The sequence below is a fragment of the Brassica napus genome, chromosome A4 (assembly GCF_020379485.1).
Source record: "Brassica napus cultivar Da-Ae chromosome A4, Da-Ae, whole genome shotgun sequence".
Lineage (NCBI taxonomy): Eukaryota > Viridiplantae > Streptophyta > Magnoliopsida > Brassicales > Brassicaceae > Brassica > Brassica napus.
This window is the reverse complement of record NC_063437.1, coordinates 1,888,054-1,913,570: the sequence shown is the minus strand read 5'-3', so window position 1 is coordinate 1,913,570 and position 25,517 is coordinate 1,888,054. Positions and strand designations below refer to the sequence as shown.

General features: G+C 36.0%; 6 protein-coding genes across 8 annotated transcripts; 3 read left to right on the top strand and 3 right to left on the bottom strand.

Moving 5' to 3' along the window:
• Positions 1–630: 630 nt before the first annotated feature.
• LOC125608418 (F-box protein At2g35280-like) lies at positions 631–1,469 on the bottom strand. Its single transcript, XM_048778894.1, has 2 exons — positions 1,196–1,469; positions 631–1,130 (listed from the first exon to the last, which is right to left on the bottom strand). The coding sequence occupies exons 1-2, from the start codon at positions 1,467–1,469 to the stop codon at positions 631–633; spliced, it is 774 nt and encodes a 257-aa protein (XP_048634851.1).
• A 7,437-nt stretch (positions 1,470–8,906) lies between these two features.
• On the top strand, positions 8,907–10,223 carry LOC106445203 (protein FATTY ACID EXPORT 1, chloroplastic-like). Its single transcript, XM_048777920.1, has 4 exons — positions 8,907–9,637; positions 9,748–9,794; positions 9,885–9,925; positions 10,011–10,223. Exons 1-4 carry the CDS (start codon positions 9,481–9,483, stop codon positions 10,123–10,125), a joined length of 360 nt encoding a protein of 119 aa, XP_048633877.1. The 5' UTR covers positions 8,907–9,480; the 3' UTR covers positions 10,126–10,223.
• Positions 10,224–10,369: 146 nt separating this feature from the next.
• On the bottom strand, positions 10,370–13,536 carry LOC111214977 (eukaryotic translation initiation factor 3 subunit E). Its single transcript, XM_022717913.2, has 8 exons — positions 13,243–13,536; positions 13,003–13,157; positions 12,180–12,407; positions 11,987–12,108; positions 11,122–11,341; positions 10,911–11,053; positions 10,696–10,833; positions 10,370–10,614 (listed from the first exon to the last, which is right to left on the bottom strand). The coding sequence occupies exons 1-8, from the start codon at positions 13,460–13,462 to the stop codon at positions 10,515–10,517; spliced, it is 1,326 nt and encodes a 441-aa protein (XP_022573634.1). The 5' UTR covers positions 13,463–13,536; the 3' UTR covers positions 10,370–10,514.
• A 905-nt stretch (positions 13,537–14,441) lies between these two features.
• LOC106445201 (chromatin-remodeling ATPase INO80) lies at positions 14,442–21,822 on the top strand. Of its 2 annotated transcripts, XM_013886716.3 has the most exons (23): positions 14,442–14,752; positions 14,844–14,916; positions 15,003–15,297; positions 15,388–15,820; positions 15,906–16,106; positions 16,230–16,340; positions 16,624–17,051; positions 17,122–17,230; positions 17,308–17,388; positions 17,462–17,634; positions 17,742–17,867; positions 17,971–18,132; positions 18,223–18,280; positions 18,618–18,848; positions 18,944–19,090; positions 19,178–19,738; positions 19,838–20,098; positions 20,171–20,278; positions 20,369–20,463; positions 20,553–20,709; positions 20,843–21,052; positions 21,167–21,325; positions 21,436–21,822. In XM_013886716.3, exons 1-23 carry the CDS (start codon positions 14,699–14,701, stop codon positions 21,640–21,642), a joined length of 4,440 nt encoding a protein of 1,479 aa, XP_013742170.1. In that variant the 5' UTR covers positions 14,442–14,698; the 3' UTR covers positions 21,643–21,822. The 2 variants fall into 2 exon arrangements, with proteins under 2 accessions (XP_013742170.1, XP_022573632.1); XM_022717911.2 differs by lacking the exon at positions 14,442–14,752 and having other exon boundaries at positions 15,372–15,820.
• Positions 21,823–21,941: 119 nt separating this feature from the next.
• LOC106449144 lies at positions 21,942–23,226 on the top strand. The gene is made up of 4 exons (XM_013890947.3): positions 21,942–22,288; positions 22,364–22,495; positions 22,568–22,921; positions 22,986–23,226. The coding sequence occupies exons 1-4, from the start codon at positions 22,182–22,184 to the stop codon at positions 23,119–23,121; spliced, it is 729 nt and encodes a 242-aa protein (XP_013746401.1). The 5' UTR covers positions 21,942–22,181; the 3' UTR covers positions 23,122–23,226.
• LOC106449146 (transcription initiation factor IIB-1) lies at positions 23,139–25,114 on the bottom strand. Of its 2 annotated transcripts, XM_013890948.3 has the most exons (7): positions 24,542–25,114; positions 24,405–24,429; positions 24,042–24,159; positions 23,838–23,956; positions 23,676–23,764; positions 23,530–23,609; positions 23,139–23,456 (listed from the first exon to the last, which is right to left on the bottom strand). In XM_013890948.3, exons 1-7 carry the CDS (start codon positions 24,733–24,735, stop codon positions 23,323–23,325), a joined length of 759 nt encoding a protein of 252 aa, XP_013746402.1. In that variant the 5' UTR covers positions 24,736–25,114; the 3' UTR covers positions 23,139–23,322. The 2 variants fall into 2 exon arrangements, with proteins under 2 accessions (XP_013746402.1, XP_022573633.1); XM_022717912.2 differs by having other exon boundaries at positions 23,530–23,764.
• Positions 25,115–25,517: the final 403 nt, after the last annotated feature.

Here is a 25,517-nt window from a genome sequence, read left to right as displayed (position 1 = left end):
GTTTATAATAAACTTTAATGTAGGGATGAATACAATAGAGTGTATTTATTTTTTTTAAGCCATTTTTGCCTAAATAAAGTTTGAAGAAACCAAATTGAAAGAAAAAATGAACAACGAAACAATTTATCTATGATGTACGTATTGTACAAATTTCTCCACTCTTAAAAAGTAGTAGCAATCCTTGTATTGATGATTATTGTTTTGAAGGTCACAGCTTCTAGGGAGTTTGAGTCTGGCCATATTGTGTAGGTACGTGTCCTCTGGATCAATACGATAAACATTAAGCATTTTTTTAATTTTTCTCCAGCTACGTTCAGAAGTCGAAAGTGTGTGTTGCCAGTCAAGTGTATCAAGCACCCTTTTCCCCTCTTTGATTTTCCCTGTGCACAGCATCAATATAGCACAAAGGTACGTGCCTTTGTCATATTTTCCTTTGGCCGAGCGGCACAGGTGTCTGAGGCCTTTGACTCGCCGTTTACGGAAGAAAAACTGATTGATCCCCTCAATATAGTGTGCCTCCGGATTGTTGTGATCTAAGCACGACCCCATTAAGTATGTGTGTTGTTCCACCATCCGGAGTGGTTCAGATGCAAAATACTTTAGGCTTAGGTTGCAGAAATAGGATGCAGGTTATGCGTCCGAACTGTCTCCATCTGATGTATCGTCGCTTTGTTTGATCTCCGGCTCGGATTCCATAGTAATGGAAACGTCCTTAGAACCTTGTTGAGATGAAGGATCACAGAGATCTGGAGAGTTGAGACCTATCATCATCTCAAAGAACTCGGTCATCAAAAAGAAGTGGTAACATTCTGAGCATGCTGTGTTGATCTCTGGAGGATGGCACTGATGATCTGGCTTCATCTTGGTAAAGGATGTTACGTAGATATCCTTCACGTTGCGGTCCAGGCGGTCCAGAGAGAGCAGGAATTCTTTGATGCAGTTTTCCACTGCTTTAATACCCTTCTCATCGGTCAATTTGTTGATGATTCTTACTCCTTTCTCAGTTTGGCCGATGGCCATGAGGAGAACTCCATAAACGTACCTTCCTTGGAGGTGACCAGCCTTTGATGCTGTGCGGAGGTGATGCATACCCAAGAATTGATTTCGAGAGTCGAAGTACTGGAGCACACCTGTAAGGAAGGTACATTAAATGCTACACATGATAACAAAACAAAGTAGTCAACCTGAAGCATACCTGTCACAAAGTTAGCATCAATGTTATTGGCGCTGAAGCAGCTGTCCATCAACGATCTGTGTCTCTTTGCTAGGGCTGGTTTCTTGACCAATGGCGAGAGGTTGAGAACCTTAGCAATAAAGCGATTGTCAAAACGAAAGTAGAGGCTTTTGGACGCGACGATCGCATTGAAGTAGTCCAATGCAGAGCTAGCCCCCACCTTAGAAACAATGACCATGCGCAGGTCTTCTGGCATGGTGTCAAGAGTCTGCTTCTTTGCTCTTTTCTGATCCATGGGACTGGTGTATGCTTGGATGTATGCTTGGAACGGTGTTTCATCAACGGTTGTACCGTTTTACCTTTACTCAACATACTGAAGCTGTTCATGAGTTTCACCGGGAACATAAAGCAGCTTAGCCTGGATGCCAGAACCCACATCCCCATCCGGTGGGTCCTCTCTCCAACAAGTCGAGAGCATTGCTGAACCAGGAACCGTTCTTCAAGAGCCGAGTCACTTGGTAGATATAAAAGCAAAGCAGAGAGAGGCATGCGGGTTCCAAAACCTTGAGGATAGATGATCTAGAGGCCGATAAAAATCCGATCTGGGAAACCCTATGGATCAAGAAAGATGAAAATGCAGACTTTCAGAGCTTTCAGGTCATCAAACAAAGAAATAAAAGTCCTTCTGAAGCAAAACTTTCAAGAAGATTACTGGAGTTGCAAGCTAATCCTACTGCGCTTTCTAGGTCAGCAAACTACTAAGAAAGCTCATAAAAAGATGTGTCAACCACGTCTTATTTATTTGCAACGTATGATGAATATATGAAGCCTGAGTCCTGATGTTTTAGAAGTTTAGGGGATTGTTTCATCCAAACAAGCAGCCTATAAGTACGACTTTGTTACCAATTTAAGTGCCACAGAGGGAAAGTTATATATTTATACTTTAATAAATATTAGAGCATGACCCCGCACTCGCACATATTTTGTTTTTATTTTTTTTTAACTAAATATTTACTTGTATAAGTGATAATATATATTTTAAAATTTACCCGTTTAAATAATTACGTAAAATGATATTTTTAAACAAAATAATATTATAGAATATATTGAGTAACTTTAGTTTATCATGTAAATCATCAATTGTATCATCCATATTTAAAATATAATCCGTATATCCAAAAAAATATATTTTTATTTTTTATGGATCAAAATTTTACGATAATATATAGTAAATTTGTTGTATATACTATTTTTATTGATCAAAATTTCATGATAGTGTATAATAAAATTGTTATATACTATTTATTATGTATATATGGAATTTGTAAAAAAATTATCATATAATGTATGTATTTAATTATGAAATGTATAAATGGAATTCATTATTTCCAAACACACACACATATATATGGAAGAACGATGAGGCCGATTTCATGAGAGAGGGAGGTGTGGTGAAAACGACATAAAAGACTGGTTTAGTATGGAAGATGATGATGACTGCAGACGTTACACAAATGGTCCGGAGGCGGTGTGATCTAAGCGGCACGGTGGTTCTCCTTTACAATGTCCAAGTCGACAAAGAGGAAACCTAATAACTCTTGGGCTAAAATGGAAAATGCAAGTCCAAACGAAACCAACCAAACCTAAACACTGCGTTTATATAAAAATGTCAGGTGGCGAAATCCCCCCAATGAGAGAAAAAACTCAACTTTATTTACTATTTATTATGTATATATGGAATTTGTAAAAAAATTATCATATAATGTACGTATTTAATTATGAAATGTATAAATGGAATTCATTATTTCCAAACACACACACATATATATGGAAGAACGATGAGGCCGATTTCATGAGAGAGGGAGGTGTGGTGAAAACGACATAAAAGACTGGTTTAGTATGGAAGATGATGATGACTGCAGACGTTACACAAATGGTCCGGAGGCGGTGTGATCTAAGCGGCACGGTGGTTCTCCTTTACAATGTCCAAGTCGACAAAGAGGAAACCTAATAACTCTTGGGCTAAAATGGAAAATGCAAGCCCAAACGAAACCAACCAAACCTAAACACTGCGTTTATATAAAAATGTCAGGTGGCGAAATCCCCCCAATGAGAGAAAAAACTCAACTTTATTTATTAAGATACGTTGCAAATAAATAAGACGTGGTTGACAATAAAACATTCATTCTCTCTGTATTCTTCTTTATTCAAAATGATGAAAACTTTCAACACAAATTAATCGATTTATGTTTCACCATTTCCATTACAGCAATTCATTTGTTGATTTTTGTTTCCAACAGCTTCACTAAAAACAAACTAATAAAACATAAAGAAAATACCATAAAATATATCTATCACTAAATTTTTTTATTAAAGATTTTGAATTACTTTTGTGAAACACACATATATATATATATATATATACTAGGTGTTTTGCCCGCGATGCGGAGTTAAACATTTTCATAAATTTTCGAAAAGTTCTTTGTATACTATACTAGTTATATTGTGTTTTCCAAAAAGAATTCTTGCGATCAATTTAGTATCATCTATGCATTGTCTACTCTCGAATATATAAATATATATATTTCTGAACAATTAAATATTAAAATATTTTAGTGTTATAATTTAAACTTGGGTCTCTAGTCAAAAAACAAAACTTGTTTCCAATTTATGTAAAGAATATTATTTTTTTGAATGAGCAAAGATTTAAGGATGGTTATTGTTTTAAGAACATTAACTTGTTATTTCTGAACAGTTAAATATTAAAATATTTTAGTGGTATAATTTAAACTTGGGTCTCTAGTCAAAAAAACAAAACTTGTTTCCAATTTATGTAAAGAATATTATTTTTTGTGAATGAGCAAAGATTTAAGGATGGTTATTGGCAAATAAATGTTTGAGAACTTTAATTTTTTTTTTTTTTTGAGATTCTACTACTATAATAGTTCAAGGGTTTTTGAAATATTACTAATTAATTGTTATTGATTCGAAGATTTTCAAATTTCATCAAAATTCTTTATTTATTTATGATAATAGTTTTTCATTCTATTTTAACAAAATTTAACGTTATTAAAATATAATTTACCTTTTTTATTCATAAGATACAACTTTCAAAATATTTTAGCAATTAAAATAATGGACGTAAGATTTAAAATCCGCTATGTAATTTGTGATTTGAATATCACAACAACAAATTACATAGCGGTAGAGTTTAGGTATTTTTAACTTTAAGTTTTGAGATTATTTTTTAGTGTTTAGGGTTAGTAGAGTTTTTAGCGTTAGATGAGATTTATGGATAGGTTTAGGTAGGGTTTTAGGCTTAGGTATAGGCAGGGTTTAAGGTTAGCAGGGTTTAGGGTTATAAAAGGTTTAGGGTTAGGTAAGGTATTTAGGGTTAGGCAGGGTTTCGGGTTAGGCAGGGTTTAGGGTTAGGAAGGGTTTAGGGTAGGTAGAGTTTAGGGTTAGGTAGGGTTTAGGGTTAGTAGGGTTTAGGGTTTAGGGCTAGCTAGGTATGGTTTAGGGCTAGGTAGGGTTATGTAGGGTTTAGGGTTAGGTAGGATTTAGGGTTACGTAAGGTTTAGAATTAGGTAGGGTTTAGGGTTAGTAGGGTTTAGGGTTAGGTAGGGTTTAGTGTTATGTAAGGTTTAGGGTTAGTAGGGTTTAGGGTTAGTAGGGTTTAGAGTTAGGTAGGGTTTAGGTTAGGTAGGGTTTAAGATTAGTAGGGTTTAGGGTTATGTAGGGTTAGGGTTAGGTAGGGTTTAGAATTAGGTAGGGTTTAGGGTTAGTAGGATTTAGAGCTAGAAAGGGTTTAGGGTTAGGCAGGGTTTAGGGTTAGGTCAGGTTTAGGGTTAGAAGGGGTTTAGGGTTAGGTAGGGTTTAGGTTTAGAAAGGGTTTAGGGTAGGTAGGGTTTAGGGTTAGATAGGGTTTAGGGTTAGGTAGGGTTTCGAATTAGGTAGAGTTTAGGGTTAGTAGGGTTTAGGGTTAGTAGGGTTTTGGGTTAGGTAGGGTTTAGGACTAGAAAAGGTTTAGGGTTAGAAAGGTTTTAGGGTTAGGTAGGGTTTGGGTTAGGTAGGGTTTAGGGTTAGTAGGGTTTAGGGTTATGTAGGGTTAGGGTTAGGTAGGTTTTAGAATTAGGTAGGGTTTAAGGTTAGCATGGTTTAGGGTTAGAAAGGGTTTAGGGTTAGTAGGATTTAGGACTAGAAAGGGTTTAGGGTTAGGTAGGGTTTAGGGTTAGGCAGGGTTTAGCGTTAGGTCAGGTTTAGGGTTAGAAGGAGTTTAGGGTTAGGTAGGGTTTAGGGTTAGAAAAGGATTAGGGTAGGTAGGGTTTAGGGTTAGGTAGGGTTTAGGGTTAGGTAGGATTTAGAATTAGGTAGGGTTTAGGGTTAGGTAGGATTTAGGGTTAAAAAGGGTTTAGGGTTAGTAGGGTTTAAGGTTAGTAGGGTTTAGGGTTAGGTAGGGTTTAGGGCTAGAAATGGTTTAGGGTTAGGAAGGTTTTAGGTTAGGTAGGGTTTAGGTTAGGTAGGGTTAGTAGGGTTTAGGGTTATGTAGGGTTAGGGTTAGGTAGTGTTTAGGATTAGTAGGGTTTAGGGTTAGGTAGGGTTTAGGGTTAGGTTTTAGGTAGGGTTTAGGGTTAAGTAGGGTTTAGGGTTAAATTGGGTTTAGGGTTAGGTAGGGTTTAGGGTTAGGTAGTGTTTACAATTAGGGTTAAGTAGGTTTACGGTTAGATAGGTTTAGGGTTTAGGTAGTATGAAGGGTTTAGGGATTAGGGCTAGGTTTATGTAGGGTTTAGGGTTAGATAAGGTTAAGGTCTACGTTTAGGTAGGGCTTTGATTTAGGTTAGGTTTAATGTTTGGTTTAGATTAATGTTTAGGATTATAGGGTTTAGGGTTTGTTTGTTTTTTTGTTTATGCATTTAGTGCTGAGTTTTTCGGATAAAATTTTATATTAATATTATTGATTCATAATTTTTCTTAAAATGTTAAATTTTTTAACGTGATTTTTAATGTTCTTATAACAAAGTATATATTTTTTTATTAAGTTTTTTTGTTACAATAAGTTGAATATATCTTAGACCACAAGTCATAAATGTTCGTAGTCTTATACATTTTGTTCTTTAAGTTATTGTTACTTTTATTTTTTTTATACATTTCTCTTAATATTTATGTATGCATCTATAATATTTTTTAAAAAGGATTTTTCATTAACTAATATATTTATTGTAGTTTTAAATATATTATAGTTTTCGTGTATTTGATTAATTTTTTTTGGCGTTGGTGGTATTTGAAGTGGTTGAGAACCTGTATGGATATTTATTATTTACTTTCATAAAGTTTTTGGTGTATGTTTAAAAATAAAAATCTGTAAAGGTTTTTAAATCATATAAATATAATATTCAACACACTAATGTTGACTGTTTATATACTTAAAAATCTGAAATAGGTAATTGCAAATTTGCTGAACTCATAGATTCGTTGCTACTTTATAAATTATGAGAGGATGAGGTACATATGGTAAATGTTGCTTTGATGATAATATAACGTCCATATCGTAATGTGTGTTTTTTTTGTTTTATCTACTATGTATTAAGAAATAATTAACACATTCAATAATATTAAAGAGTAAAAAATATTATTTACTTCGCAAATAATAGTTTTAAATTATATAATTAAAAAAAATTGTTTGATTGATATTTAATTACATAATTTATGTTTTTAACGTTTTACTAAAATACTTTTTAAGATAACAATACAATATATATATATAGAAATTATTTTTTTAAATTATATTTTTTAGATTTTGGATAATTCAATATTCTATTTATAATTATATAATTAATAATTTTATTTAATTAATAATTAGTTATAGAATTTATGTTTTTAACTTTTTACTTAAAGCTTTTTTCAGATAACAATATAATATATACAGAAGTTATCTCTTTTTTAAATTATATTTTCAGATTTTGGATAATTCTTACTATTCTTAATAATAATCAATTATCTAATCAAAATCAATTAAAATTTCGTTTTTATTTTTTAATTTATTTATACATTTTATTCATTAAGGGTATAAACGATATTAACCACTCTAACTTTCAACATGAGAGCTTCATTGCAAAAATTTACTTCGCAAATAATAGTATAGATATATTATTTTGATGTCAAAAAAAAATATATATATATATTATTTTTTTTAATTTTAAAAGCGCCTCGAGATGGTTCACATTAAATTGTATGATTACTCTATGTGTAACGCTCCGACCGTCCACGGCTAATAGGCCATCCACGCCGGCTCACTCGGCCCGTGGACCCATCCTTTTTGATGGGCGGTGCGTTAATAATTATTTTTTCAAAGACTCAAAACCATTGTTTACTGACCCTTGCAATCACCACATGGCTTTTCTCCGTGTTTTAGTCTCACTCTCACGGTATCACGAATCACTTTTCGATAGGTCAACTAACCTTCCACTACTTCAACTCAAACACGTTTAAGCCTAGAGTTCTAAACTTTGATGATATAGGTAACCAGGGCCGGCCCAAACAATAATTGGGCCCTATGCTGATTTAAAAAATGTCTAAACTCATCCAAATCTATAAAGTAAAATCCTAACTATTTGTATTATACTTGTTTTTCAATAATTTAGGGCCATTAATTCTTTAAGAAAATTGGATAAAAAATAGTGGACCCAGTGCAAATGCACTGTCAGCACTGAGTCAGAGCCGGTACTGTAAGTAACTAAATCAATTCTCTTAAATATTTCTATATATTACAAACCGGGATATTACAATATGACTCATTGATATTGTATGATAATTTATATATATATATATATATATATAAACTGATGACCTGCGGTAATGAAATTGACGAAGAATGGACCGAGAAGAATAGTTAACGACGGCAAGAAACGAAGATACATGACCTGGTTAGAAGAGGTTTTACCTAATGGTTATTAAGAGATTAGTCAAAAATATTTTGGTGTTATCATAGCCAGATCTAAGATTATGAGGCATAAATAGAGTCTTCATTTTTTTCCTTGACAATTTGAAAACTATACAATCTGTATATAATAGTTCTTTAATTTTCGGAAGACAAAATGGATGTTTCATCATGATGTAATTAGAACCGGCTCTGGTATATTGTGTTGGTCTTTTAACATACACATATACATCCTACTATATATTAATTGAAAAGTCACTTTATTGATTTTTGCTTACGTGTCGATCGTAGGTGAACTCTTACAAAATTGTTATAATTTGATTGGTCGTTGATTTTTATTTTTTTATTTATTTTAATTAGATCTAAAAAAAGTTAAGTCTATAACTCATTAATATCACTTGCCAAATATAAAATATTAGTTACCTTATGGTAATTCTTAAATATAAAAAAATAATCAATTTATTTCTCTTTCTATAATTTCCACAATTAGTTACCATAAGGTAACTATAATTTCAACAATTAGTTACCATAAATTATTATTCGTAATATTATTTAAAAGTAAGAAAAATTGTTATGTAATATAATTTCAACAATTAGTCACCTATGATTGACACGTAAGCAAAATTCACTAAAGTGTTCAAAATACAGACGTATGTAACTAATTGTTGAAATTATTACAAATAATGATTTATGGTAACTAATTGTGGAAATTATAGAAAGAGAAATAAATTGATGATTTTTTATATTTAAAAAATACATAAAATAATAAACGACAAAACATTTATATAAATCAATATAATGATTAATATTCCTATTTAATGCATTATATTTTACATAAATTATCATAATATAAAAATGATCAATTTATTTCTCTTTCTATAATTTCAACAATTAGTTACCATAAGCTAACTATAATTTCAACAATTAGTTACATAAATCATTATTTATAATATTATTATGTAATATTATTTAAAAGTAAGCAAAATTGTTAATAAAATTTCAGCAATTAGTCACCTATGATCGACACGTAAACAAAATTCACTAAAGTGTTCAAAATACAGACATAAGTAACTAATTATTACAAATAATGATTTATGGTAACTAATTGTTGAAAGTTATAGAAAGAGAAATAAATTGATGATTTTTTATATTTAAAATACATAAAATAATAAACGACAAACCGTTTATATAAATCAATATAATGATTTTATATTCTTATTTAAGAGCCGCGAAGATCTATGACTTCTGTTTTGGCATTCCTTATGGTACCTTGTCATTTTCAGAGCTCAATTTTTGAGATCTTAGCATTGTGAAGCTTCCCATTGCAATATCATATGAGGGAGTGTTTATTATCAGGTGTGGTCTTGTTATGAGTGGAGGGCTGCTTGGATTTGCGTTTTCACGGAACCTTACAAGTTTAAGTACTGGGGTTCGCTATGGTGGTGCCCTTCTAGCTCTTAGTACATTGAGCATGAAGATTTGGCGACAGGGAAAATCTAGTTTCCCTTACATACTAGGTCAAGCAGGTAATTTTTCGTTTACTTTCTTTATGTGGACATGAATGTTTATCGAAATGTTTCTGTTCATGTATGAAAGCTTTGGTGCTTACTCATTCTTTGGAACTCTGAAAATGCAGTGCTTTCAGCTGTTGTCTTCTGGAAGAACTTCACAACTTATTCTATGGTATTTCGTTATCTTTGTGACTATGCTGCTGATTGTTTAGCTCTTTGCTTGCTTGCTTGTCTTCAACTTCTTAACGTTCTACTTATGCAGACTAAGAAGCTGTTTCCTGCTGGACTTTTTGCTGTGGTTAGGTGAGAATCCCTTTCTGTGAGCTACATGTACTTATCTTTAATGGATCCTTGTAACCTTGTGTTTATTATGTCTGTTTCATTGCAGTGCTGCCATGTTGTGTTTCTATTCGTATGTGGTGCTCTCTGGAGGAAACCCACCTCCAAAGAAACTGAAACCATCTGCTAGTCCTTCATACCGAAGAAACTTCCATAAGTTATAGATTTAAATTGAAATAGAGATCTCTTTTTTAACGACTCTGATGTGTTGGATTCATGGTGTAATTTTATAATTTTCAGAGGTAACACTTGTGACATGTTCTTTCCGGTGACATATGTGCTATGTTGTCGCTTCGAACTGCTCAACGTAGAAGCAGTAACTTATGTAGGCTTAATCACACATCCAAAACCTTCAAACCCTTTGATTAGAAACAATCTTCAGGAGCTTAAACAAGTTTGGTTATCGAATTTTCATGAATCCAACATTAAATTTAACTTTTGCAAGTGTAGACATGTTTCCAAAGTAAGGCAAATTCAAAGCAGAACACAACTGATTCCAGAGTGACAACAAAGCAAAGATTTATCAAAGACAAACGGGCAAAATTAGGTGTGATTACCGAGCTGCTTGTCCCTGTGAGTGTTCTAAGAGCTGAGTCACTAACTTGTAAGTCCTTCCTGATAAGGCTTTGGTGTGGTTAACCAACTGCTCATGCCTGCATTACGTTGGAAACATAGTTTAGATTGTAGAGTCTCCAAAACATGCAAGTCATACGAAAAGATTGTATTCTTCTTACACGTTGGGCTGAGTAGGCTCCATGATTACGGTTCCAGACTCGGAATCAATCTTGGCATCAAGCTTTGAGGTACGGATAAGGTTCACAATCCATCTCTCTGCCTCCTCATAGTTCAGATTCAGCTTCTCAGCAAGCACCCTGACAAGGCCATGAGATTCTCATTATATTGAGAGGTGAAAACGAATACAATTAAACAAAACATGATGATAACTTACCCCATGTCAATTCTCTGATGAATTCTGCAATAGGTTTCGAAGATAAAGAGGCGGGCATTTTCAAGAAACTCATCTTTCAGTGGCACAGTTGAAAAGTTTCCATCATCAACTCGCTTTCCAAGGAATGGATCATTCACAATCACCTAATACATCGTAGTAACATGTCAGACTATTGATTATATTATCCTACACCACATGTAAATGGCTTTACCTCTTCACACTCTTTCATCTTCTTTTGAGCTCCGTCAAAGTCATAATTGACAAAGACACATGCCAGGAACTCCACAATGGGATCTTTGTAGGAGTAGTGTTCTTGTTGAATGACCTTGATGAATTCTTTCAGTTGAGGCCTTCTTCTTTTGTTGACAATGAAAGCAGTTGCCAAGTAACGCAGCAAGTGTGGGGCACTAGTTTGTATGGCATTCATATACCTAATAATATATATAATATTAGAATGCAATACTGCATAAACTAAAAGCACAATCCTAACAGAATGGTCCGGACATAAAGAATGAAAACACTCTCACTTATTATACATCAAGACTAACTTTAACTCCAAAAAATTGTTTCATACACAAACCACCACCAATGCATCCACTCAGATCAAGCTTCTATTGGGACTAAGACAATCATAGATGTATTAAAATTTTAAACTTGTTAAAAATCAAAAAATAACGTTAGATAACTAACAAAAACCAAAAGTACTAAATTACTAATGCAACTTCTAATACATAATAACAAAAACCAAAAACATTTGTTGGATGTTAACTTAACAATGGAGTTATCAAATTTTCTAAAGGAATAATTCAAACCTGTAACTCAGACATTAACTCAAGAAATTAAAAATAATTCATGATTGGTAACATTTTTTAATTATATTCCTAAAATATGTGATGCACTCATGCACATTAAAGCAATCTTCCATGTCAAATTCAGCTAAAACTAACTTAGATGGACAACAATTAAAAGGGGAAGCATAGATTGGTTTCAGTTGATATACAAGAGAAAGGAATTTCTACAAAACTGTATTAAGCAATAGCGCTAGGAAAGCTGATAACAGAGAGGTTTAAACATACTTGTCCTGGATAAAAAGATCAATGATCTGTGTCCTTCCGTTATCATGGTTAAAGAAGATGTAGAGACCCCAATGCATCAACCAAATCCTGTTCTGCACCTGGTTTAACGGCGAGGCAAAGCTCTGAAACACCAAAACGCTAATTAGTTTATCAAAGGCTATAACAAAAGCTAGAAGAAACTTGAAAAGGAGACCTTAGAGTCGATAATTTCTTTAACACGGTTAAGCTCTTCAAGTGCAATGTCCCAGTTCTGCATCAGAATCTCAGAAGCGAGCTTTCCCCACAAGGCGCTAAGACTTCTCTCAAGGTTAGAGCAAAGTGTCCTGTACTGGTAAAGGTAATCAGCTGCACCAGAGTAGTTTCCACATTCAAACTGAAACTTAGCGTACTGATACAAAGCCTCTATCTGGTCTGGACCAATCTGATAAAGAACATTACATAGTGAAAGTGAGTTCATGCAAATCAAACAACACAAAAGATGTCAACAGGAAATCACTACTCTTATCTGGTCCGGACCAATCTGATCAAACATTACACATAAAAATTGAGTCTTTCAATACAAAATGCAAACCAAACAACACAAAATAAGAGAAAATCACAACTCTATCTGGTCTCGACCAATCTGGTAAGAACATTACACATAAAAACTGAGTCTTTATGCAAATCAAACAACACAAAAGATGTTAACTTTATCAGCCAAAATCATAACTCTATCTGGTCTGGACCAATCTGATTAAACATTACACATAAAAATCAAGTCTTTCATACGAAATGCAAACCAAACAAGACAACATCAGACAAAAGATGTCAACTTTAACAGCCAAAATCACAACTCTATCTGGCCTGAACCAATCTGATCAAACATTACACATAAAAATCAAGTCTTTCGATACAAAATGCAAACCAAACAACACAAAATAAGACAAAACCACAACTCTATCTGGCCCGGACCAATCTGATCAAAACAACACATAAAAAATCAAGTCTTTCGATACTAAATGCAAACCAAACACAACCTGGTAACGTTCTTTCAGCATCTGGAGATTGTACTGCTTGTCAGCCCTCAACTCCTGAACAGCATTAGGGTTCAAAAGGAAAGTCACGAGCGGTGCAGCCGCCTCCTCCAGAGACTTAAGCCTCGCCACAACCTCAGCTCTCCTCTCCACCATATCTATCAAACAAACCACAACACTCATCAACCAACCAACCAAACAAGCCGTAAAAACGCAAACTTTCCACAGACGTTATTATACTACCTTGGGGAGCGTCTTCGGTGTGGTAAAGACTCTTGTGGATGTCCATGGCGTAATCAACCATGTTGGTCTTGTTCAAAAGCTCGATCTTGAACTTGAGGATCTGCTCATCGGGGTAAAGCTGACGCTCTTGGAGGAACTCGAGGATGGGGAACACCAGGTGACGGTCTAGGTTGGGAGCTACTCGAGGGGTTAGGTCGTAGTTCTCTTTGGTTTCCTCCATTTTTTGCGAATCTCGCAGAATCTCGGACGAGCTCTGAAGACGGCAGAGAGAGATGGTGTTTTGAAATTAGGGTTATCTTGAATTAAGAGTTTCGATATTTATACATTTGCCCCTATATCTTTTACACATTATGTTTTAGTTCTGTTCGGTTCGGTTTATCTCGGTTTAAGATTTTTTGGAAGCATAGGTTTGTTGTTCAAAATTAAAAAAAAAGTGTTCGAATCTCATTTGGATGGTTTGTAGAGAGTAAATATTTTTTTTGTTAACTTGTTGAGAGTAAATTCGATTTATTATCTAAGAACATTTTAAAATCGACCAAAAACAGAAAAAAAAATGTAAATAATTAGTGAAAAAGAATAGTTAAATTATTTATTAATAGTTTACTATTACATAATTATTTTAGATGTTTATTAGAATATTAGAAAGAATAGAGAAATTCTTTAGAACGGCTATTTTTAAGTTTTTGTCACAAAAATAGTTTTTAATGAGAAAAATGATCAATTTTTTTTATTAAAGAGCATTTTATACACTAGAGTTAAGGGGTAGAGTTTTGAGGATATGATTTCAAAATTTTAAAAATAAAAAATAAATATTAAAATTTTGAAAAATAAAAATAAATTGTTTTGGTTATTTTCTTTATTGAATGTTATTTTTGTGACAAAAATTTAAAAATGGTTATTTGAGAGAATTGTCTATTTAAAATATTTATATTTGTTTGAGATGATTTTGTGTTTAATATGAACTTTTTTTCTTAAATATTTGGGTTCTTATGGTATTTATTTAGATTTGTTTTTTTTTCCGGTAAAATTTTCTATAAAGAATATATATTATGTTGGATTTGGTTTGATTCGGTTTAATTTTTGGCTTAGTTTGGTTCAAATATTTGGTTTAATTTTCTATGCCCACCCCTACCAAAAAAAAAATCCCTCTCACCCCCGAGGGATCTATATCATCTCCGTCATTATCCGAGCGTCCGTTATCGGAAGGGTTTTTGGCACAAAATAAAAAAAGGTGATTAAATGATTCTTGTGGAGGAGGGGCGCACGGTAAGAAGCTTTAATCGAATGGCGCATTTTAAAAGCCTCGTCTTCTTCCCCTACCGGCTGAGTCCCCTAACTTGCGCATATCTTCTTTTACCTCTCTCTCCCTCTCCTCTATCGTTACTGGGATTAGGGTTCTTCCTCAATACGAACTCTTAAGACTATTTTGACGCCGTATCGTTCTAATCCTTCTCTCATGGATCGTTCAAGAAGGAGTGACTCGCGTTACGCAACTCTCTTCAATCTCGAGGTCTGTACGGTCTCAAAAAATCAAAGCTTTATGATTTGTTCACTGATGAATGTAGTTTTGGTGATTGCTAAAAAGTTTTCAAATTTTGCAGCCGTTGAGGAACTTCACGATTCCTAGACATGAAGATGAGGTTGAGAATTATGATGAAACTAGAAGCAATCAAGGTACTAACTTTATTGGTTTTTGTGTGTGTTTTAAGTTTGCTACCAAGTGTGACACTTTGAGATTTATATTTGTCTATATGGTTTAGTTGCTAACTACGGCAACGGCGTTAAGAAGAGAAAGCGGTGGATAGAAGAAGCTGGTGATGATGATGATGACCATTACAATCAACATATTACTGAGGAGCATTACAGATCAATGCTTGAGGAGCATGTGCAAAGACTCAAAAGTAGCTCCAGGGAGTCTCAGGGGAATCACACATCTCTGATGCGGAAGAGCAATGTGGGCAGTTACAGAGGAAATGGTCAACGTGGGAGATTCTATGACGCGGATGCGATCTCACAAGGGCGAGGAAGCTATCGTGGTTCAGCTATTACCCCTAAGTATGTTGTTCATACGTTTTTCGTGTTCTATGGATAATGTGCAACTCTGTGTAATTTGCGTTGAAATTTTGAAGCTTGCATTGTTTGCAGAATAGCATATGAGCCTTCGTATTTGGATATTGGTAATGGTGTTGTTTACAAAATCCCTCCAAGTTATGACAAGCTGGTGGCGTCATTGAACTTACCTAGCTTTTCAGATCTTCGTGTGGAAGATTTTTACTTGAGAGGAGCTCTGGATCTGAGATCATTAGAAGAAGTGATGGCTAGCGTTAAAAGGTCTGGAGTTAGAAGCCGTAATGGAATGGGTGAGCCTCGACCTCAGTATGAATCTCTTCAAGCGAGAGTGAAGGCCTTGTCAGCTTCAAACTCCAACCCAAAATTTAGCCTCAAGGTGTCAGAAGATGCAATTAACTCTGTCATTCCAGAAGGAGCTGCTGGAAGCACGGCACGGACGATTTTATCAGAGGGTGGTGTTTTACAGGTCCATTACGTGAAGGTTCTGGAGAAGGGGGATACATATGAGGTTTAGTTTCATTATTTTTTATCCTTCAAGCCTCTGGCAACAATATCTATTTTTACTAATATTCTTTTATGTATCCTTTCTGCAGATTGTTGAACGAAGTCTGCTGAAGAAGCTGAAGGTGAAGAATGATCCTGCAGTCATTGAGAAGACAGAAAGGGACAAGATTAGAAAAGTCTGGATCAACATTGTCAGAAGAGATATACCAAAACACCATAGAGTCTTCACTAACTTTTATCGGAAACAATCAATTGATGCCAAGAGATTTGCTGATGGTTGCCAAAGAGAGGTAATTGAAATTGGCTCTCCTATACCCATTTAATTTTTATTTTATTCACTTTTATAAAATGTGTCATTCTCTTGCTTTTCATCTTAGAGTAAGCTCTCATTTGCTGTTACTTTGTGTTCGCAGGTGAGATATAAGGTGGCTAGATCATACAAATTGCCAAGGAGTGCACCAATTCGCACCAGGAAGATATCCAGAGACATGCTGCTATTCTGGAAGCGGTTTGACAAGCAGATGGTACATTTTTTTATTCTCCTTAGACTCTAGTACCCTTACGGGCTACTAACTAGATATAATTACACATTCTGCTGCCATTTTTATTTTATCTTAGAGGCTTTTTCTGGGGTTCTTTGCCCTTTTTCGTAGATGAGGGATTAAACAGTACTCACAACTCTATAAAATTGGCTGTAGAAAGTGTTTAAGTTATTATGGAAGTAGTAGATTTTGAATGTTATTATGTCATTCTTCTGCTAGAATTCGTTTGAACAGTTCACTTGGATTAATTTGACTATGTTGGCAGGCAGAAGAGAGGAAAAAACAGGAGAAGGAAGCTGCAGAGGCATTAAAACGCGAACAGGAGCTTCGAGAGGCGCAAAGGCAGCAACAGAGGCTCAATTTTCTTATTAAACAGACTGAACTTTACAGTCACTTCATGCAAAACAAAACCGATTCAAAGCCTTCAGAATCCTTTTCGATAGGAGATGAAAATCTGGTCGAAGAAGAGCTCCGAGAACCTGCAGCAGAAGAACCTTCTGAGGTGGAGGATCCTGAAGATGCTAAAATGAAGGCAGATGCCCTGAAAGCTGCCCAAGAGGCAGTATCTAAGCAGAAAAAAATAACAGATGCGTTTGACACTGAATCTATGAAGCTACGGCAAACTTCTGACATGGACGGACCACCAAATGATGTCTCAGTCTCTGGCTCGGGCAATATAGACTTGCACAACCCGTGAGTTTTAATATCTCATTTTATCTTCTTGAGTTTAAGATACAAAGCCAATTAATTCTCTTACTTGCAGATCTACAATGCCTGCAACATCAACAGTTCAGACTCCAGAGTTGTTTAAAGGAACTCTAAAAGAATACCAAATGAAAGGCCTTCAGTGGCTAGTCAATTGTTATGAGCAGGTTTCCTCAAATTTTATGTACATTTTTATTTGTGTACACTAGTCAATTGTTACTAAGATTATATTTTTATGTTCCAGGGTCTGAATGGCATTCTTGCTGATGAAATGGGCTTGGGTAAGACTATTCAAGCTATGGCGTTCTTGGCACATTTGGCTGAGGTAAATCGAATTGTTGGTCCTTTTTATCTGTTGTGGTTTGGCTATGTTTAAACGCATTCATTCTCTCACACAGGAGAAAAACATCTGGGGTCCATTTCTGGTTGTTGCCCCTGCTTCTGTTCTTAACAATTGGGCTGATGAAATTAGTCGTTTCTGTCCTGACTTGAAAACTCTTCCATATTGGGGAGGATTACAAGAACGGACAATCTTAAGAAAGAATATCAATCCCAAGCGTATGTACAGAAGGTAACGGATGTGTGGTATTTTTAGGCTTATTCTCTCAAAGGCTTTGCAATCAGTAAATCTTCTTTGCTCTTTTTTAAAGCTTCTCTGCTGTCTCCTCTCTTTTTCAGGGATGCTGGTTTTCATATTTTAATTACCAGCTATCAGCTACTAGTAACCGATGAAAAGTATTTTCGCCGGGTCAAATGGCAATATATGGTGCTAGATGAGGCCCAAGCAATCAAAAATTCCACCAGGTTCTTACCTCTTTCTATGTTTAATTCCCAGTGCATGGAATGCTACGTTTGTATTGAAATGCGTAATTCTCATGCAAGTTTCAATTTTTTTGTTCTTTGACAGTATAAGATGGAAGACCCTTCTTAGTTTCAACTGTCGGAACCGATTGCTTCTGACTGGTACTCCAATTCAGAATAACATGGCAGAACTATGGGCCCTGCTGCACTTCATCATGCCAATGTTGTTTGACAGCCATGAACAATTTAACGAGTGGTTCTCAAGAGGGTATGTACTATTTGTCTGGATTTTGATGGTCATGTAAAAATTTGTAGTGAACACTCTTGTTTCTGATACAAAATCAATATTGATTAACAGAATCGAGAATCATGCTGAACATGGAGGCACTTTGAACGAGCACCAGCTTAACAGACTGGTGAGATTTTACTTTCTGTTTGCAGCCTTAGAATAGCAATACCTCAAGTTCTTTTCGTGACTGTCTGCTTCTTTCTTAGTTTGCTAGGATCCTTGTATAGGTTCTTGCACTATCACTGCGGTTCCGCCTTCATTTTCGATTCATGAAATTGATGTGTATGCTTATGCCATGAACACAGAGCTTCTGGATTCTTTTTTTCTGTTTCTGAGCCAACTTGATTGTTAATTTTAGTTAGTGATTATTGGTTCTCCATGCATTCTCAAGTTTGTAAACTGGATGCATCTTTTTACCTTTTTAGCTATCTAGTCACTCACATTTTGTTTCTTTTCCCAAACAGCATGCAATATTAAAGCCATTCATGCTACGACGTCTCAAAAAGGATGTGGTTTCTGAGCTAACCACAAAGACAGAAGTTACTGTACACTGCAAGCTCAGTTCTCGACAGCAAGCTTTTTATCAAGCTATTAAGAACAAGATTTCTCTGGCTGAGTTGTTTGACAGCAACCGTGGGCATTTCAATGAAAAGAAATTATTGAACTTGATGAATATTGTCATTCAACTTAGAAAGGCAAGCTCTCTTGTCAAGCCAGCTTTACTTGTCCTGCTTTCTCATACATATGCAAGACTGTGGCTTATGGTAATATACTTGTGTCTCCATGTCAGGTTTGTAACCATCCAGAGTTGTTTGAAAGGAATGAAGGGAGCTCGTATCTCTACTTTGGAGTGATGTCCAATTCTCTTTTGCTGCCTCCCTTTGGTGAGCTAGAGGATGTACATTATTCCGGTGGTCAAAATCCCATAACATACAAGGTGAAATTCAATACCTCAATTAAGTACCAAGCTCGACAGTATCTTGTAGCCTCTGACTTTGGTTTCAATCTTTTTATTCCCTTTCAGATACCTAAACTCCTGCAGAAAGAAATGCTCCAAAGCTCTGAAACATTTTGTTCTTCCATCAGGCGGGGCTTATCAAGAGAATCCTTCCTGAAGCATTTTAATATATATTCACCTGAAAGTATTTTTAGGTCAATATTCTCATCTGATAGTAGCGTAGATCAAGCAGTTAGTGGAAGTGGAGCATTTGGCTTTTCACGCTTGATGGATTTATCACCATCAGAAGTTGGATATCTAGCTTTGTGTTCCGCCATGGAAAGACTATTGTTCTCTATATTGAAATGGGAGCGGCAATTCTTAGATGAAATATTAGACTCTGTTATGGAGTTCGTCGATGATGATCTTAGTGGAGGTAACATCACAAGAGGTAAAACCAGAGCTGTCACAAGAATGCTGCTGATGCCATCAAAACTTGAAACGAGTTTGCTGAAAGGGAAACGAGGCACAAGGCCTACATGTCACTCATTTGAATCTCTAGTGGTTTCTCATCAGGATAGGCTACTTTCAAATATCAAACTCCTACATTCTACATATACTTTTATCCCAAAAGCCAGAGCTCCACCGGTATGATTCATTTTGAATCGTTAAGTTGCAAACTACTTACCTGAGTAGTATCTTACCAAGTCTTCTCAACCATGTTTTATTTGAATTTGCATTTGTCAGGTAAGCGTTCATTGCTCGGATAGAAACTTTGCATACGGAACTACAGAGGAGATGCATCAGCCATGGCTTAAGAGACTATTAATCGGCTTTGCACGAACTTCAGAAGCTAATGGACCAAGGAAGCCGAACAACCTTCCACATCCTTTGATCCAAGAAATTGATTCAGAACTTCCAGTTGTACAACCTGCGCTTCAGTTGACACACCGAGTATTTGGTTCTTGTCCTCCAATGCAAAGTTTTGACCCTGCAAAGTTGCTAACGGTTAGTCTCTTCTCTTTTGCAACTTAAGCCTTACTTTGAGCTCTTGTTTCATATCACAAAATTGGATCGTAGGACTCTGGGAAGCTGCAGACGCTTGATATATTATTGAAGCGACTTCGAGCTGGGAATCACAGGGTGCTCCTGTTTGCACAAATGACAAAGATGCTGAATATTCTCGAGGTAATAATACAAAATGAATATTTGCGTTTACTTATAATGAACATCCTTATCTACACGTTTGTTTTACATTTTGATTTTAATTTAATGCAGGATTACATGAACTATAGAAAGTACAAGTATCTCAGGCTTGATGGATCCTCCACCATCATGGATCGCCGAGATATGGTTAGGGATTTTCAGCAGAGGTAGGAATTAACTTTCTAGAGCCTTTTTTTCTTTTATTGTTCACGTGAGGCTTGCTGGGCACAAAGCGTTAAACACTACATGGTTGCAGGAGCGATATTTTTGTATTCTTGCTGAGCACCAGAGCAGGAGGACTTGGTATCAACTTGACGGCTGCTGACACAGTCATTTTCTATGAAAGTGATTGGAATCCCACCTTGGATTTACAAGCTATGGACAGAGCTCATCGTCTTGGTCAGACTAAAGATGTAAGTGATTCCTCTATATTTCATATCCAAAGAACTCTGCATTGATCACCGATTCGATTCCTTTTCATGCTAGCGAACAAGTGATTATTATCTTTCTCGTCTGATCTGTTGTGGAACGAAAAACTTGTTATAGGTAACTGTTTATCGGCTCATCTGCAAGGAGACGGTGGAAGAGAAAATTTTGCACAGGGCAAGTCAGAAAAATACAGTACAACAGCTTGTAATGACAGGAGGTCATGTTCAGGGTGATGATGTTTTTGGAACTGCGGATGTGGTATCGTTGCTTATGGATGATGCAGAGGCAGCACAACTGGAGCAGAAATTCAGAGAACTACCATTACAGGTTGGGGGATAAGAAAGCATTCTAGTCACCTCTAATCATTTTGCAATTCATAGTTAAAGATAACTCAAAATGAATTCTAAATACTACCATTTGTAACTTCATTTTGTCTTCCAGGTAAGGGACAGGCAGAAGAAAAAACAGCCAGTGAAATGTATCAGAATAGATGCTGAAGGAGATGCAGCTTTGGAAGAGTTGGAAGATGCTGCTGAACGACAGGATAAGGAACAGGAACCTTCCCAAGAACCGGAGAAGACGAAACCCAGTAACAAAAAGGTAAGTGATGACACTATGAGTTGGTCTACTTATCAAGCTTGTGTTGGTGCTAAATTGATACCCTTCTGGCTTGAGTATATTACTAAAAAGGCATGTGCTTTGATTTGCAGAGAAAAGCTGCTGCTTCAACTCCGAAACTTAGAGTCCCTCCCAAAGCAAATGAAGAAGGAGATGCTCCTCTTCAGCCTCAGAGAACAAAAAGGGTAAAGAGACAAACAAAGAGCGTAAACGAGAGTCTTGAACCTATCTTCTCTGCATCAGTTACCGCAGCAAATGGAGAAGTCAATCCAAGTAGCTCTAATCCAGATGCTAACTAATAAGCTTCAATACATATTAATTTCAGGCAGGTTATTAGTAAATGATTCCTTGTTTTCAAGCCTAAGTGTACAGATATCAAAATTCAAGATTTTTAACTCGTTAACATAACATTGGTCTAATGGGTACATATACATCTATAAATATTATCATCTATTTAGCGATTAACGTTAAGCATTAATCTCCTGTTATTCAGTGGATTAACAAATACTATGATAGAATCAGTTTCAACCTGACGTACTAAACCGAACACTCCTCACCACTGTTTCTCTTTGTTCACATGTGATGGTGATTGGTGACATGATGCGGAGATTAAACCTGCAAAAATATAGTTCACTAAACCGAATCGAGCAATAATGAGGCATTCGGTTTAATCCGGTTGGGTTTGGGTCCGTCTTTTATAATTCATTATTGCTTGATTCGGTTTAATATAAAACTCAAAACCACAGAGACTGCACGATCTACTTCGCATCGAAGCGTTTTAGCAGTACACCAGCTGTTCGACGAATTGCCGCAGAGAGTTTCCAAAACATAAACGCTTATGGAGGAAGAATGCTGGGAAGCTTCCTCTTCAAGCGAGACCGAAGAAGCTTGGTTCGCAGCCGATGACGACGAAGAGTTTCATTCAGGACCCAAGTTACAATTCAGGTGGGATCTAACTTCATCAACTAGTTTCTGTATGTTAAAGCTAATCATCAACTCATTGTTTTTTTTTTATTGTAGAGTTGGATCTTCAAAGGCTCGTTGGGTTACAGAGCTAGGAATGGCTGAAGTTGAGGTTAAAAGAGGGAAGCTTTGGACAACAACTGGAATCGTTCGTACCGGAAAGACATACTGTTTCATAGAAGAGGCTTTGTGAGTGAACAAACAAAGTTCTGTTTTGTTTTTTTAACTCAATTCATCTGATAAAGTTTCTTCCTTTTTCAGGTATTTGAGTGAGATAGGAGAGTTGCAGATCTTGAGTGATGATGATGCTGTGATCCCATTGAAGGGCTTGTATGAGATGGTTGCAGAGGAGAAAAGTGGATGCTGTTGGGAAAGCTATGAGGTTTATAGATACTTGAAGGGTCTTGGTTACATCTTAGGCAGGCATAGAGTTCCTTGGACGTCAAAGGGTGCTGAGATTATGACACCAAGTGGTGAAGAAGAGGATAGTGTCACTAAACTCTTGGGAGATATGCTACTCTCTGATGCAAGAGCTGTGTTTGACGTGTACTTGCCGAACAGCCGGTTCAAGAAGTCTTCTCCTGGTGAACCGAGCTTTGTGGCTTGCTTATCAGGGTAAGCTTTTCCGTTAGCTCGAACTCTGAAAGCAAGTTTTTCATACTAAATCCTCTGTATGCAGGGACTCTCCACCAAGCAAAGATGATGTTAGAGCCCTGCAAAGCCGCATAGCTGCACCGTTAAGGTTCTGTCATATCTCTCAGGGCCGTGTTAGTTTCTTTTCGTTCAGTTCCATAGACCTCCCTGTCTTACCATAAATGTAACAAGAAACAAAAAGCGGAATGTTCTTGTTTTTCTTAGACAAAGTAACTGAGAGCTTACATACACTTTGGATAATATGTACTACAACTTTCTGTTTTTTTCTACAAGGCATTTAGTAAGAACCTTATAAAGGGACTGAAGAGTAGACAACCTTCGTTCCGTGAGATGAGCTTGTTGTATCCTCGTAGGATAGAGAACTAGGGACTGCGGAGCCTTTTCAGGTCATTTGCGTTGGCAAACCACGTTGGTATTATCCTTGACAGATATGGATACAAATCTTTGTATGTTCCTTTTATGGTATTTTCGTGAAGTCCAGTGGCTTCTTTAATATCTGCAACTCATCAAGTGTAACATAAAGTTAGGTAAAGAAAGAAGAGGTGCCCATGGAAAATTGAAATTGCAACCTTTGAGCAGCTTCTTCTCATAAGAAAGTTGAGAAATGATATAGACGACTGTGGCTGCAACTGATGACGGAGCCCTGCTTCTGCAATTAGTAGAATCAAGGTTATTACATCTTAAGTTCCAGAAACTGCCCAAAGAGTGAAGGTACCTGTTAACATGGTCAGTACACCTTTCTGCAGCTTCTTCAGCAGCTTTAATGGCTTCGCTATTCATTTGAAGCTCAGTGGAATACCGCTTCTGCAGACGAACATAATATCAGCAAATGAGAAGCTATTATTAACCAAGAGGTTAAGAAGGCACAGAAACTCACTGCAAACTCAGCAGCTCGGATGTGCATCAACTGAGGAGGAAGGCCAAGTTTGTCAACTACGGATCTGACTGCACTGGTAATCTTAGACTGTTTTGCTCCATCGGCAACAGAAGATATGTCTATATAGAAGAAAAAAAAAAGGTTTTGAAGGAAGGATTCAACATCAAGAAACAGGACACAAGAATCTTTCAAAACTGAGTGTACCTTTTATACTCAACGCCATGCCATTTTGTCTACAGGCTATGTAGATAGAAGCAGCAAAACGAACGTTGGGTATGTTTATTTGTCCCTTTATTTGTTCTGAGATCTCAGTAGCCTGATTCTACAGATCAAGAAACACACACACACACTAGTTCAAGCTTTTGTATACTAACTATCAAAAACGCACACACACCAGTTCAAGCGTTCTGTATACTAACCATCAAGAACACACACACACTAGTTCAAGCTTTTTATACTAACAATCAAGAAACACATACCAATTCAAGCTTTTTGTATACTAAGTTACTAACTATCAAGAACACATACTAAAGGTTTATAGACGAACCCTAAGAAAAAAAAACTTACCTTGACTGTCGCAAGAAGACTCAACCTGTACAACAAATGGATGAGTCAATAGTTAACTATAAATAGAAAGAAACCCTAAAAGAACATATTGAGTTCCTTAAATAGAAAGAAAGAAAGAAAGAAAAACAAAACGCTACCTATCGGACATAGAAGCGATGACGGTGGCATCATCGAATGAAGCATTACTCTGTTGCGTGGTGCCCACGTCAAGGTCGAAGCCAAGCTTCTGCAAGTTGTCATCAGAAGACGGAGAAGCATTCTTCGTCACGTGATTGTACATGAACCCGTCGCTAGTTTGATAGCGACTGCAACAGTCATCGAAGCCCCACATCTTGAGAAAACCCTAGAAGTTAGCTATCAATGGAGTCAGGTGAGAAGTGGAGGGAGTTAACAGAATAAACGGTTTGCTTTTGCTTCCCCCTTTTTTATAGACGAAAGGAAGAAGGGGTGAGAATTCACTGTGTGATGGTGCACCGTAAAGGTAACAGTCTCAAACAGTCAAACTTAGCTAACTAGCTATGGTGTGGGACCGGTCTACGTTTTAGTGGATGGTTCAATAATCTTCTCCGTCTATTGGATGACGGAACTACGTGCCGTTCCGTAGCTACGTAACGAAAACTAGTGCCGTTTACCTGAATAAACTCTCACCGTCTCACGTGAGTCCGTGACGATATTGTTTGGGCCTAAGAAGAATGTACTGGGCCTTTAAAGCCTAAGTGTTGTATCTGCCATGATTGCTCCTTTCATCTTTTTTTACCTTTTTTAAACCGTGTGTACGAATTAAATCACCAAGATTCACATTACAAATAGAGTTTGGATATACAACAATACTTTTGTTTCTACTAGGGATTAACCCGGGCTACGCCCGGGATTTTTATTTTTTTTTCTAATTTAAATTATTAAATTATTTATATTTAGGCTATGATATATATTTATATAAATGTTAAAATGCATGTCATAATTAAAATTTATTTTTAAATTTTAACACGTTAAATTAACATATTTTTTACTATTTAAATATTTTTTGAAATTTTATTGGCTATCTAGTTATCATATTTACCAAACTATCTTTTGAGTGTTGGAATAAATGTTTTAGAGATTTTATTAAACTGC

Bases quoted from the DNA above. Each gene is read 5' to 3' on its own strand.
- LOC125608418 (XM_048778894.1), bottom strand. From the start codon at position 1,469: ATGGATCAGAAAAGAGCAAAGAAGCAGACTCTTGACACCATGCCAGAA. The intron at 1,131-1,195 runs GTATGCTTCAGG...CCTTCCTTACAG, and splicing joins TGATGCTAACTTTGTGACAG to GTGTGCTCCAGTACTTCGAC.
- LOC106445203 (XM_048777920.1), top strand. From the start codon at position 9,481: ATGAGTGGAGGGCTGCTTGGATTTGCGTTTTCACGGAACCTTACAAGT. The intron at 9,638-9,747 runs GTAATTTTTCGT...CTGAAAATGCAG, and splicing joins TTACATACTAGGTCAAGCAG to TGCTTTCAGCTGTTGTCTTC. The intron at 9,795-9,884 runs GTATTTCGTTAT...CTACTTATGCAG, and splicing joins ACTTCACAACTTATTCTATG to ACTAAGAAGCTGTTTCCTGC.
- LOC111214977 (XM_022717913.2), bottom strand. From the start codon at position 13,462: ATGGAGGAAACCAAAGAGAACTACGACCTAACCCCTCGAGTAGCTCCC. The intron at 13,158-13,242 runs GTAGTATAATAA...TTTGTTTGATAG, and splicing joins CACCGAAGACGCTCCCCAAG to ATATGGTGGAGAGGAGAGCT. The intron at 12,109-12,179 runs GTCTCCTTTTCA...TTGGTGTTTCAG, and splicing joins AAGAAATTATCGACTCTAAG to AGCTTTGCCTCGCCGTTAAA.
- LOC106445201 (XM_013886716.3), top strand. From the start codon at position 14,699: ATGGATCGTTCAAGAAGGAGTGACTCGCGTTACGCAACTCTCTTCAAT. The intron at 20,099-20,170 runs GTTAGTCTCTTC...ATTGGATCGTAG, and splicing joins ACCCTGCAAAGTTGCTAACG to GACTCTGGGAAGCTGCAGAC. The intron at 20,710-20,842 runs GTAAGTGATTCC...AACTTGTTATAG, and splicing joins GTCTTGGTCAGACTAAAGAT to GTAACTGTTTATCGGCTCAT.
- LOC106449144 (XM_013890947.3), top strand. From the start codon at position 22,182: ATGGAGGAAGAATGCTGGGAAGCTTCCTCTTCAAGCGAGACCGAAGAA. The intron at 22,289-22,363 runs GTGGGATCTAAC...TTTTTATTGTAG, and splicing joins GGACCCAAGTTACAATTCAG to AGTTGGATCTTCAAAGGCTC. The intron at 22,496-22,567 runs GTGAGTGAACAA...TTCCTTTTTCAG, and splicing joins TGTTTCATAGAAGAGGCTTT to GTATTTGAGTGAGATAGGAG.
- LOC106449146 (XM_022717912.2), bottom strand. From the start codon at position 24,735: ATGTGGGGCTTCGATGACTGTTGCAGTCGCTATCAAACTAGCGACGGG. The intron at 24,160-24,404 runs GTAAGTTTTTTT...CTTGATCTGTAG, and splicing joins GTCTTCTTGCGACAGTCAAG to AATCAGGCTACTGAGATCTC. The intron at 23,765-23,837 runs GTGAGTTTCTGT...GTTCGTCTGCAG, and splicing joins TCCGAGCTGCTGAGTTTGCA to AAGCGGTATTCCACTGAGCT.